At 40.4% G+C, this 12,886-nt stretch overlaps 1 protein-coding gene across 6 annotated transcripts in view; it reads right to left on the bottom strand.

Moving 5' to 3' along the window:
* The window catches only part of cdk5rap2 (CDK5 regulatory subunit associated protein 2), a 39,280-nt gene extending 31,223 nt beyond the window's left edge, over positions 1–8,057 (bottom strand). For 3 of the 6 annotated variants that reach the window (XM_076284831.1, XM_076284834.1, XM_076284828.1), the window contains exons 1-4: positions 7,878–8,057; positions 3,347–3,402; positions 2,721–2,785; positions 558–668 (exon numbers count right to left, since the gene is read on the bottom strand). In XM_076284831.1, the coding sequence (XP_076140946.1) occupies positions 558–668; positions 2,721–2,785; positions 3,347–3,402; positions 7,878–7,930 (285 nt within the window). In that variant the 5' untranslated portion in view covers positions 7,931–8,057. Of the gene's footprint in view, positions 1–557; positions 669–2,720; positions 2,786–3,346; positions 3,403–6,259; positions 7,454–7,877 lie in introns of those variants that run through there. The other 3 variants (XM_076284830.1, XM_076284833.1, XM_076284832.1) reach the window with 3 other exon arrangements.
* Positions 8,058–12,886: the final 4,829 nt, after the last annotated feature.

A 12,886-nucleotide genomic window follows, 5' to 3' on the forward strand; every position in this document is an offset into this window, starting at 1 on the left:
AATCGCACACACACACACACACAGACAGAAACAAACATAAGCTTCAACAATCCCAAATTGGTAACTGGAACATCTTTAGGGCTCTCTTGTTTCTGATAGAGCAGGGAGGCCATGAGGACAGACAGACAATGTCATTCTGCCAACCATTCCTCCCTGGAACATAGATCACAGAGTGACATCACAGACAACTGAGATGAGATCAGAAGAACATGATTCAAACACTGCATATGGGAGATTCGGGCCTTGGGCTTTATTGTGTGTGTGTGTGTGTGTGTGTGTGTGTGTGTGTGTGTGTGTGTGTGTGTGTGTGTGTGTGTGTGTGTGTGTGTGTGTGTGTGTGTGTGTAAGAGAGAGAGATAGATAGATAGAGGTAGACTGTGAGTGATGCATGCGAAAATGAAAAAGGAGATGGGGTGACTCATTTGACTGCTAGTGTTAATCACCAGAACCACAGGACATCACTACAGCAACACCAAAACGGTTTCCAAAACAACATGGTGATATTTGCTATGCAAGTCCCTCTGAGCGTGCACGTGTGCGTGTGTGTGTGTGTGTACCGTTTTGTAGATGTCCTCAGTGGAGTCATCGCATTTCTGCTGCATTCGCTCCTCCAGAAAGTAGATCCTGAGTTTCAGGTTGAAGTTCTCCTTCTTCAATGCTGTGATTTGCTGGTGGAGGAAAAAACAGCAGAAATAAACCAATGAGAGCAAAGTTGTCCTGGCCCAAATAATAGTGCTCTTGGCTGGTCTCTATGACTCACACTCACAGATATGACATAGCCAAGCATTCCACTCCAAGCAGCACAAGCCAACAGTTCCTTTTGTGTATAGTATGTGTGTATGTGTGTGTGTGTGTATATATATATATATGTGTGTGTGTGTGCGTGTGTATATGTGTATGTAAATGCATGTGTCTGTGTCCAGTTGAGTGAGAGTGGGTGGGTGATGGGACGGGGTAATGAGCGGACTGTGTATGTGTGTGTGTGTGTGTGTGTGTGTGTGTGTGTGTGTGTGTGTGAGCGGCACACTGTGCATCATTGTGCCCCATTTCACTCCCCACATCTGGACTGGGGGATGGGGGGAGGCCAAGGAGTAAAGAATGGAGAGAGGCACCCGGAGAGAGAGAGGGATGGGGGAGGTAGAGAGAGAGAAAGAGAGAGAGAGACAGACAAAGGAGCTTAAAATAGAAAAAGAATGAGACCTTACCCCTAAATTATGATGTCAACATAAAAATGCCTCAGCTGCAGATATGCTGTAGCACCATATATGGTCAATTACAGTATCAACTTGCTCTCTGAAAGGATTGAAATATGTGGGGAGTCTGTAGATTTTGGATGCAAACAGCAGAACTAACCTGAGCGCTTTTGGTCGAGCCACTACTTAAAAACTAAATTCTACATGTCTCAATGAAAGCCGCTATGTGGGAGCAAATGACATTACACTGTCCCTCATTAATTTAGATCAGGGTTGAGAGTCTATGAGCAAACTCAGCACCCAGACTAAATTCAGTGGTTTCAAAAATAATGCATCAGCTGTTTATCGTTCCAGACCACTCACAAGCTACAGTAAAACATGCATCACCAATGAATAAAATATGAAATAAGGACACAGTGAGCTGATAACAGTAGATAAGTATAAGTGTATATACTCTTTTGATCCCGTGAGGGAAATTTGGCATTTATCCCAATCCGTGAATTAGTGAAACACACCCAGCACACAGTGAACACACAGTGAGGTGAAGCACACACTAACCCGGAGCAGTGAGCTGCCTGCTACAGCGGCGCTCGGGTAGCAGTGAGGGGTTAGGTGCCTTGCACAAGGGCACTTCAGCCGTGGATGTGGGCATGGGAGAGCAGTGCTCAACCACTTCCCCAGCCCACATTTTTCCTACTGGGTCGGGTATCGAACCGGCAACCCTTCGGTTACAAGCCCGAAGCCCTAACCAGTAGGCCATGACTGCCAGTTAGGTCTGATCTAAAGATGGACTGATTTATAAGAGGGGGCACTTTACAATCGGAGACATTCATGCAAGTAAGCTCAATCAAATACAAGTTAGCTTACTGACTGTCTATGCACCTACAGCGATGAATCTGGAAGAAGTAAGCATTAGCAATAGCAACAGTAGCAGACTTGAGGGGAGCTGACCAAGGTGCTGAAGTACAGAACTTTAGCTGAGCGACTGCACAGCATGAAGACAGCGTAACTACATCAACTAAAGGAGAGCTACAATCCCATGTTAATGCAAACACTGATTCTGAGATATATTTCGCAAAATATTCACATCCCTGCCAGGCACAGCAGAATCATGGTTACGCTTGCTCTAAGCACTGCAGCAGGTAGTATCGGTTTTTCGGCACACACACACACACACACACACACACACACACACACACACACACACACACACACACACACACACACACACACACACACACACACACACACACACACACAGTCAGACAATTTCAAGGTCTCTGCAGTGATAAGGGGTCCCCATTGAACACAATTTTAAACACGATTAACATTATTATTATTGGGGGAGGGGGCAATATTATATTCTCTTATAGGGCCTAAAATTTCTAGTTGCCGCCCTGTCTATACACATACATGGGAGATATCAAATGTCTAGCTTTGCACAACCCACGCTGTATCTTTCTCTTTTTCAGTCACACACACACACACACACACACACAAGGAGCTTCTTAAGACTGGCGTACTCACATTCTCATAGTCCTTCATGGTGAGTGCTTTGGATGGGGAGATCTTCCCCGGAGGGAAAGTGGGAGCTGATGGAGAGAGAGACAAAGGGATAGATGAAGACCATGAAGACACATTAGAGAGCAAGATTCAGAAATCAGCCATTTGACTTTTTTTTTTTTTAGTCATTACTGATTAAAAACATGTTGATGAGGAGTCATTATTTAGAAAGCAGTCACAGACAAGCTGGAGCCAAACCTAAAATACACACAGGGACATGTGCAATCTGCATCCCTAAATAGACCTGGCCACACACACACGAGCCACACGCAGACGCTCTCTCTCTCTCTCTCTCTCACACACACACACACAGAGAAAAGCACATTTTGTACTTTCTAAAGAATGCATTTATACAATCTCTCAAACCCTATTAACCCAAGTGACTCATCATTCAGTACTAAAAGCACCTCATTTATAGGGTGAATATTTGCATGGAGTCTTTCCAAGTGTCAAGTGTCTGTGGTGACATGACACTGAGTTGGTTCTTATTAACTGGTTATCACCAACAGCTGCATGTAAACAACAACCTTAACCAAAGAAAAACAGTGGGAATTCCCAGTCAAGTGGGTGTATATGTGGGTCACCTGTACCTGACATACCATCCATGCTGAACTCTGCTAACCCGTCAGGGAGCCTGGTGAATGTGCTAAGAAGGAAAAATAAAGAGTTAGACCAACAGAATATAGACCTACCATTTAAACATACAGGGGCCAGGCTTGAATGAAAATATAAATAGACCAAAAACCCACCCTATTTATTAAATACACTAAACAAACACTAAACACGAAATAAGGTAAATACAGATGCACACACAAGTAAACATATTCAGATTGCACTGATAGCAGTAGCAATGTTGAATACCCGCCACTATCCAAACAAAACAGGAAATGCTTTCCCGTAGCAGTCAGTAAACATAACACTGCCACAAGCCCAAATCAATCACATAAACATACAAAACTAAAAATTCACAAAATTGTAGTCTATACTCAGCATCTACCCAGAAATATTACTTAAACAACATAAGCATGAATAAATGCTACAGGGCAAACCATTATGAACAGTAGCCTGCAAGGAAGCATCCAAGATAACTCGTGCTTCATTGAACACAGCGTCATGACACGGTGCTGCAGACACGTAGAGTGAGAGTGCGCAAATGCTGTCACCGTGTACCTTTCTACTTCAAATGACATTTTCAATGACACACTCACAGACACAAAATGACAAGCTTCTATTCCATTGGCTAATAGACCTACTAGTAGTAGGCCTGTCACGATAATTACATTATCGACTTGGACATATCATAAAATATAGGGAAATATTGGCAATAACTTTGGCGAATCTTGATATTGCACGACCATTGTATTCATATTTGTGCTATTGGTCTTTGTTTGTTGTAGGTTCATATTTGTGCTATTGTTGGTCTTTGTTTGTTGTAGATTTGTGTTAAAAGTCCCATGTCCTAAAATATAGCAACGACCAACCTAACTCTTACAGGAACACTACAGCCGTGCACATCGGTGTCTCCGAAGTATAGACCTACGCCTTTTGCTTTAGCAGTTAAGTCTCAGCAGCACAAGCTGTAAAGTATCACCTAGGCTAATCACAGCTTTTGAAATAGTATCTCTGTGTTGTGCAAATCTACGGCAAAGACTGTCATTTTGTGAAAGTCTAAATAGTTTTTTTCTACCCCTTCATATTGTGATTGTGATTGCTATATAGTTTAAAATAGCATGAAATACCGGTAAAAGAGTTTTCTCGTTTTATCTGTTGGTCTCCTGTAGTTTACATCCCAGGGAGCAAACACTCAAGACATGAATATGTGCATTTATGAAGGTTTTCCCTTTGCATGAAAGTGTCAGCTAAAAGAATAATTAGTGTAAATACTGTATATTGTCTTCTCTTAACCAGAACCAGTGGTTGAGAACTTGCATGCACATGCACAGCCGATGCATTTTCACAAATAGCCTATGCTTGTTTCCAGCCAACAAAGCACGGTAATACAACTAACTTAAGTTGATCTGAAACATCACCATCACATCCAGTCCGAGCTGGGAACAAGCTGCTCTTGTAGGTGGAGAGCGGCAATATTGTGCATTTGCTCAACATCAGCCTATGACAACAATGTCGTTACACAATATTTTCTGAGACAAAATGATCGTGACAGGTCTACCTACTAGGACTTTTAGCTAGTTCTCACCCAAGACATTTCCTCAACAAACTTCTTTTGCTTTTGCACAAAAAAGTCAAACTTAATCTTGACCATCATCTGCGTTTAACTCTTCCTCCTCACCTATACTGCCCACCTTCCGGCACGTATGTCAACATGTCTTCAACTATAGGCTATCTTGTCATTAGGGAGAAATTCTAATAGTATATTAATATGGATGATACAATATGGCACATCCCGGCTGCTGAGCACAGTCCATGTGCAAGTTAGATGTGTGCATTGTAGCTTTTTCTGCATGTCTAAGCATTTATTTTAAACAGATGGGTGGTGATCCAAATACGATCCTGTTTCTCTTGAGCTGCGTCAAGGGTGTGTGTGTATTTCTGCTGTGTGCCGGTAGGTGTGGATGCACGTGACAGTAAGAGTGGCCCTGTGCACTGCCACTTGGCTCCTATAACAGTTGTACTCTCAATGACTTCCTTCCTCGCTTTCAGCTTTACTCCATCCAGGGTTAGGGCGAGGGGTGAATATGGGGGTGCGTACATTACGCACCCATACACAACCTCACAATCAAAGAAATGCATTCCCAAAACAAAGGCAAAATCATCTTTGTTTCCCTCTTTCAGACAGAACCATCCCAAAACACATTATGGTCATTGTAAATACAGGAGAATGGCTGAAGACAATAACTGCAAGTGTTATGAACAATCATACTGTTTGCTCATACACATAAATAATGTTGCGTGTGTGTATTCAGTATGGTTAATCATCAGTAACAATCCTCTGTGTATGGGGAAGTCAGTCTCATCCTGCCTTCATCATTACTCAATGGCTGTAAACAAGAACTTCCACTAACGAAGACTTCCTGTTAGCTAGCACCCTGAGCACCATAAACGACACATCACTCCACTATTAGCCTATTATATAACAGCTGGCTTATGAATGCTTGTGTGACAATATTTGTGAGCTCAACGACAAGGGGGCAAGTGTGGTATTCTTTCAATGGCGGTAGCACAAAGGATATATTTCAAAACAAAGTCGCTGGCTCGGCTCAAACCATTGCTATCGTCTTACATCTAATGTTACCAAACTGTACTTGCCACCTGGGTCACTTGTTCTGAGGAGGACCGCAACAATCCATTTGGTTAACTGAGTGGAATACAAGATACACGCAAACACACTGGCCAATTCGTGTAGGAAAAATAATCTGTAATGAAAAACCTAACTGCACCATACAGAACAGCTGATAAGACTACAAGCAAGGGAGTTTAACTACAGATCTATGGTTAACTAACGCTAGCTAAGGTGGTTGGAGAGCATAAGAAAGGTGACCTACCTAGTTAAACTTTAAGCGTTCTTCATGGTGATGGTTCGAATATGAAGAAACAGCAGCTAGTTATCTTCCGTTATCAGGCCAACATGACAGTATACAAACGGTACATGTAGTTTCCGCTTTTCACAGATTGCGTCTGAAAGGCTGAGCGGTGAACTTGAAACGGAATTTGTTTTGACAGCCACGCTCACCATTTGAGAACAGCAACTGGCTGTTTCGACCAATCTCATGTTGAGGTCTTACAAACATGTATTCCATGCCAAGATATTTATGTTACCATAGACTAGCCTACTATTCCAACCAGAAAACCTTCCAAGCATAACCACACAAAAACATGATAACAAAATGGTTTAATTTATCAGTTCATTAGCTTTATCTCTCCATAATGTTACAAGGTTATGTCTTAGCGTTAGAAAGATGCAATTACCATTAAAAAAAAGTCAGCGTCATGACATCAAAGATGATCCAGCCAACTATTTATACCCAGCTATTAATATGTAGCCAATGTTTTGCCTCTAATTTAGCAGTCTGCACGTGAGGCAGAGAGGAAAGAATGAATGACATGAAGCACTTATCTTCAATGACAGCATGTTACATTATCAGAACAGTAACTTTAGCACCTTACTATCGTGTCCTGTGCAAGCGCGCCAGCTGTGTGCCTACATTTGGACATTAACTAAGTTAATGATACAGAACGGAAGGAATGCGATTGCTGCCTGGCACCATGTAAAAGAAGTGGCAGAAAGTAGATGGCAGCAAGCGTTATTGGACATCGGGTCTGGTTATGCTGACATCGTTTACGTTAGCGACACAAATACAGTAACGTTGTTCAAATTTAACTTTATTCTGCAAGCGGGTCAGGCTAGAAGCTATGCTTAACGTAGAATAACGTTACCACAACGTTACATTATAATATGACAAGTTATACAAATGAGAATATAAATTATCTGATGATTTGTTGTACAGCCAATGTTATCGCATCAAAAGTTAACTTACAATAACGTTAAAGTTATACTGTAACAACAAGTATAACGTTAACGTTAATACCAAGCTGAGGTTTACACGTTAGCTGAACTAAGTTAACGTTAGAAGCTAACGTTAGAGGTTAACATCATCATACACTGTAATTGGAGCAAGCAGGCATGACATTAACGTTAAGGGTAAGTTACAGAAATTTATTTTACATCAGACCTCTTGGGTATGACTCAATTTGCTATATCATTAACTTCAAAATTTGTATATATATATATATATATATATGCTGTTCTAGCTATCTTAATGAGTAACAAGCGGAGAACGCTTGTTAGCTCTAGCTAGCTTATGCAGTGTGACAGGTCAGTTATTTGATCTATAACAGTACAGCCAGTTAATAAGCTAACTAGCGAACTTCATGAACAACAGTGAAATAAGATAGTAGCTGCTAACGTTAGTCGGGAATCATTAGGACATTTCTAACGATTGCTGTCATGGTAAAACTTAGATCCAAGTCGTTTCCAATGTAACGTTACGTGGCTGGCTGAATTAACCAGCTAGCTAGCTAGCATGCTAAACACGAACAGTTTAGCAGAAAAGCTAACGTCACTCGATAACTGACACCTTTTTCAAAAAGCTCACAGCTTACCTCCCATTGATATCAAAAGGAAGAGTCTGGTCTTCCCCTACTACAGAATCCATGTTTGAAATGAGGCACTGCAGTTAATGTATCCGTCAGTGAAGGCTCTCGAGTTATTCCTGTACCATTTTCGTTGAGTTTATTTTGAATCTCCAGTGGACAGAAAAGAATTCAAAGTAGTTCTCAGTACCGCCATTTTAGCACGATGACGTCACTACACAGGCAACGTTGAATGTTTTGGGCTGGACCACAAACTGTCCAAACTGCTTTCGTTTAGTGTGCTGATTGGGCAGTATACAACTTGTAAACATACAGAACCTACACAGGCTTACATTAAATTAAATTAAATTTAACTGTCAAATTAAAATGAGAGATTGCAAATAATTGCATATTAAATTGAACCTTTTAGAATGACGTTTGCACTTCGCCTACCTAGGCCTACCTGCTTTTGCAGTGGTTGCACAGCTGAGAAGATGCAGAGGTAGCCTAATCCATGAGGATGCAATGGACAAGGGATAAAACAACAGCCTTTCTGTATTCAGAGAAAGAGAATAGAGATGAACAATACACAGAGGCCTTGTTATGATTAAGGGCAATGAGGCTAATTTATTCGGTATGAGATTGTCATTGAAAAGATTACACAAAAGCTCAACCTTGAATGTTTTCCACAGTCGCAGCTTGATCAACCGGCCTACATGTACAGTAAGCCTGTATGACAAGAGGTAAGGTGTTCATATTTTTGTTACTCAGCCAATGTCTGGTGGTCCTACCACATTGTTAGGCTTTTAAATCAATACCAATGTATGTCAAAATATTTAACACTTTAGCCCATGATAGACATCATTTATTGTTCATATTTGCCATTTACCCCTGTGAGATCACATTTATGATTACATGATAATTTGTGGGGTTTTTTTTGTAACAAAACGAGGAAATTCAAGATATTTGATGCTTATTTCTTAGAACTTAATCAGAACAGGTGAAAGTGCTTGAAATGTCACAATTTTGTAACTTTGTGTGGGAATAGCAGGTGAAAGACAACATTCCCGTAGAGACACACTCAGACACGCACACATACAGACGCACAGACACACACACACACCAGGCCCATAGGAGGAGGACACAGTTAAGGTATAGCACCTACAATTATTAGGCCTACACTTGGGTCCAGTAGACCCGAACACCACTGTAGGCTATGTAATAGTGTGTGTGTGTGTTGGGTACCATGTGCAGTCATTGAAAATAAGTTATTTTTTTATGTTCTTCACAGAAAATGAGCCAAGACAAGGAGTCAGAGTTAGAAGAAATAATAAATAGCATAATTTTTCTTTTAGCAAACATGTTCTTCATGTTCTCTACAAGGTCACAAAATTGTGTGCACTACCTCACCTCACCAAGACAAGTCATTGTGCGGAGGCCATACTATGCATAGCTGTGCTGTACATCTAGATTTGTACAATGTGTGTGTGTATGTGTCTGTGTACTAGTGTGTGGGTGAATGACTGTGTTCTTCTGTGTGTGTGTTTACGATTGATCTGTGTGTACCTGTGTGTGTGGGTGTATGTCAAATTTCATAAACCTTGAACCCCAAGATATTAGTGCATGCATGTAGCCTGGGAAAACCCATACGAACCTTTGGCACATTTGGGTCCGTCTGGCCAAGAGGCCATTGAAGTCCATTTGTAATGTCCCTAAAACACAGGCACGCAAATACAATCGCTAATCGGCATGTATTGCTATTATAACATGAGCTGAGATTGGTTAAAGATTAAGGTTGGAGTTCTGAAATGGAGAATCGAATTCTCTCTTATCTAGGCCACTATTGTGCTGGCCAACAACAATCTTTTTGTTCCTTCCATTCTTTAGTAGGCCTACTGTTGTTGTGATTCTTTTCAGTAAAGTTAGTATTGCAGCTTCATCCAGATGATATCAAGGAAACTGAGAGATGTCTATCACCAGTAAATTGCCACAGTGAGGTCAGAAATCTAGGTGTTTTCCTAGATTCCTCTTTAAATTTCAATAAGCAAGTCAGTAGTGTGGTTAAGGGAAGCTTTTTTCAACTAAGACAAATAGCAAAATTAAAGCCCTGGCTCTCATATACTGACTTAGAAACTGTAATCCATGCTTTTGTTACATCTAGGCTGGACTATTATAACTCCTTGTATTTAGGTTTGAACCAATCTACCCTTTAATTAGTCCAAAATGCAGCAGCTAGGCTTCTTACTGGAACAAAGAAACATATGCACCTGTGCTGGCCCAACTCCATTGGTTACCTGTCATTTTTTTTTTTTTGTCATTGATATTTTTGTTTTTATTACTATATTTATTTTATTTCTGAGCACCTTGGGTCAATTACATTGCGTTACGTGTGCTAAATAAATAAATGTGACTTGACTTGACGGTACCAAGCCAAGTTCCATTATTTAGGTATGGTGCCAAAGACCTATGATGTCTATCAGGGTTAGGCCCATGAATATGCCCAATTTAATTAGATTACCATCTTGGTGTGCTTCACAAATATTGTAACTGATAAGAAATGCCTAGTATTTATGGGGATAATATATAAATTAATCTTGTTGTCTTAAATAAATTGATTTAGATGTATGGACAAGTTTGCCCTGTCCTCATGAGTTCTACATTGTGCAAACTACATAGCATGTAAAGATTTGCATGTCTGTTTATTTATAGTCTGTGGTAGTGACCAAATCCATACCAGTAATCAAAGAATTCTAGAATGTTGATACTAATGATTATGGACTCTGAACACAACAGCAAGGTTGTGTAATGATGCACCCTGGTGGACAAAATCATACACCGCAGCGTGTAAAAAGAGTTTATTGGGTATGTAAGCGTTTATTGCATTCTGGCTGTCACATATTGAGGGGAACATGTGAACGCTGAACTCTAGGAGAATGAAGCTGGATCAGCAAGGTGTTTACATGCCAGCAGCAGCCAAACAAAAGCACTCAGAGAGATCTCCGAGGTTTGGACATCTCTCGCAGATCCAAACAGTCCTGACTCAGCAATTTCGTACATCAAAGATCTCTTAGACTTGGAAATGTTTGATTCAGATTAGACTTGTCTTATGCCATCAAAATGATACCTTTCTTCAGATCTTACACAACAGCTATTTGTCAGACATAGGAATCTGTCACCGTTCCCTGGATCTCTCACAACTCTGAGATCTCTCTTGAACTGCTCCGAGCTCAGACTGATGTTTACAAACAGGCCAGTGGGAGCGAATGTGAATGAGACAGAGCTGAAGACTTGAATGTAAAATGTGAGGTAATCTGAGCTCATTTTGAAATGCCTGAAATAGATCAACTTTCACATATGATCCTGATCTCCACTGAAAAAAAAAAATCATACAACACAGTTCCAATACAGTACAGATTTTGATTACCATAGAGAAAAATAAACAAAACATTAAAAAATAGAATTGACAAAACAAACATAGAAATAAAAAACAAGCAAAAAACACAATATATTTATTCTCTGGAGCCCCAAATTTACACATAAAGTAGAAATCTATCTCCAAGACCAGTTGGGCAGACTGACTCATAAAGTCACCAGGAGAGAATTTCCGCTGAGCCTCAGTCAGCTCTTGACCACGTTTAAACGACATTAAATAACATTAAATTAGCACAAAGGGATCCACTGTATACAACAAGGCTTGCAGAATTATACACATTTGTGTCTGAAAAAAAAAAAACATTTTCCAACAAAGAGGTGCTTTTATAAAACTTCACTAAAGTCTTCACTGTATCTTTTTAATAATTATTAATAATATTATTGTTTTAGATAATACTTCCAGCTGAAGGGGGAGTTTGTACAGAATAAAGAACAATGGAACAGACTGATAAAAAAAACAGTAAGAAACCTCTGGATGCATTAAATATGTGTAACCAACATAAAAAATCTACTATTTTTTAGTTTATATAAAAATATTCCCTTACGCGAGGCACAGACCGTTGTAGGTTTTTATGGCAGCCAAAAGACTACAGATCCTTTTAAGATCGCATCGAAATATTGACTATCTGGACAAATACGGGGGAAATCTTTTAGCTACCATGGTAATAGCCATCATCCTCTTGCCAGGGAGAGGAGACAGGCAGGGCCTGTGGCTGGTGTGGGGCCTGATACTGGGACTATCCTGATGCATGCACAGGCCCAGGGCTGCATCTCCACCACAGAGGGGTAGGGAAGGCTATCTGAACACCATAGTAGCACGTCTTTAGCACCACTGAGAGACTCTTCCCTCTAAGACAGACGTGCACATCTGGGCTCCCCTACCCCTCCCACGGCTCAGCTATGCCGAAGAGGTTTTGATTACAAGGGGCTGGGAAAGGGAATATCTGGCCATACTGCACATAAATGGGTGCAAATGTGTGTATGTGTTACGTGTGTGTGTGTGTGTGTGTAGTTGAGTGCAGTTACCTTAGCCCTACTTAGAACAATGACCATTAACAACAAAATATATTATTTTAGTTAAAATATCTGTATATTTAATTACTTTGTCATTTTACTTTGTACTTTTTTATGCATAGATAGAATGTGGACTGGTGGTTTGATAGGTTAAAAATCAACACACAAAACTTAAATTTGGTATGAAAGACCGTTGTTGACTGACTTCCATCATGTCCATGAGTGTCGCTGCTGGCTGAAACCTTTCAGCCTTACCCCTTTACACTGAAGTTATGGTGAGTGACTTGAGGTTTGAACCACATATGCAGTCTACATGCATGTGTGTACACTGAGGGGCAGATTTTTGGTCAGACTAGCAGCCTGAAAATTAACCTGTAATGGAACCATTGCAGGCTTGCACTGATTTGGTTTTCAAATATGTAGTTCTATTCTTTGCAGAATGACCATCTTGCAGAACTTTCAAAAATCATGTTTTGCGATGTTTGTTGACAATTTCACTCTGATCTACACAAAAACAGTTCTTGACTCTTAGCTCATGGTTCGGAGAATATAATTGTTTTCATTGTCTTGTCTCATTTCTGTCACACTATCCC

This window comes from Alosa pseudoharengus, unplaced genomic scaffold (assembly GCF_046254945.1).
Source record: "Alosa pseudoharengus isolate Yale_2024_CS ecotype anadromous, Long Island Sound unplaced genomic scaffold, YU_APseudo_1.1 YU_APseudo_1.1_scf_14, whole genome shotgun sequence".
NCBI lineage: Eukaryota > Metazoa > Chordata > Actinopteri > Clupeiformes > Clupeidae > Alosa > Alosa pseudoharengus.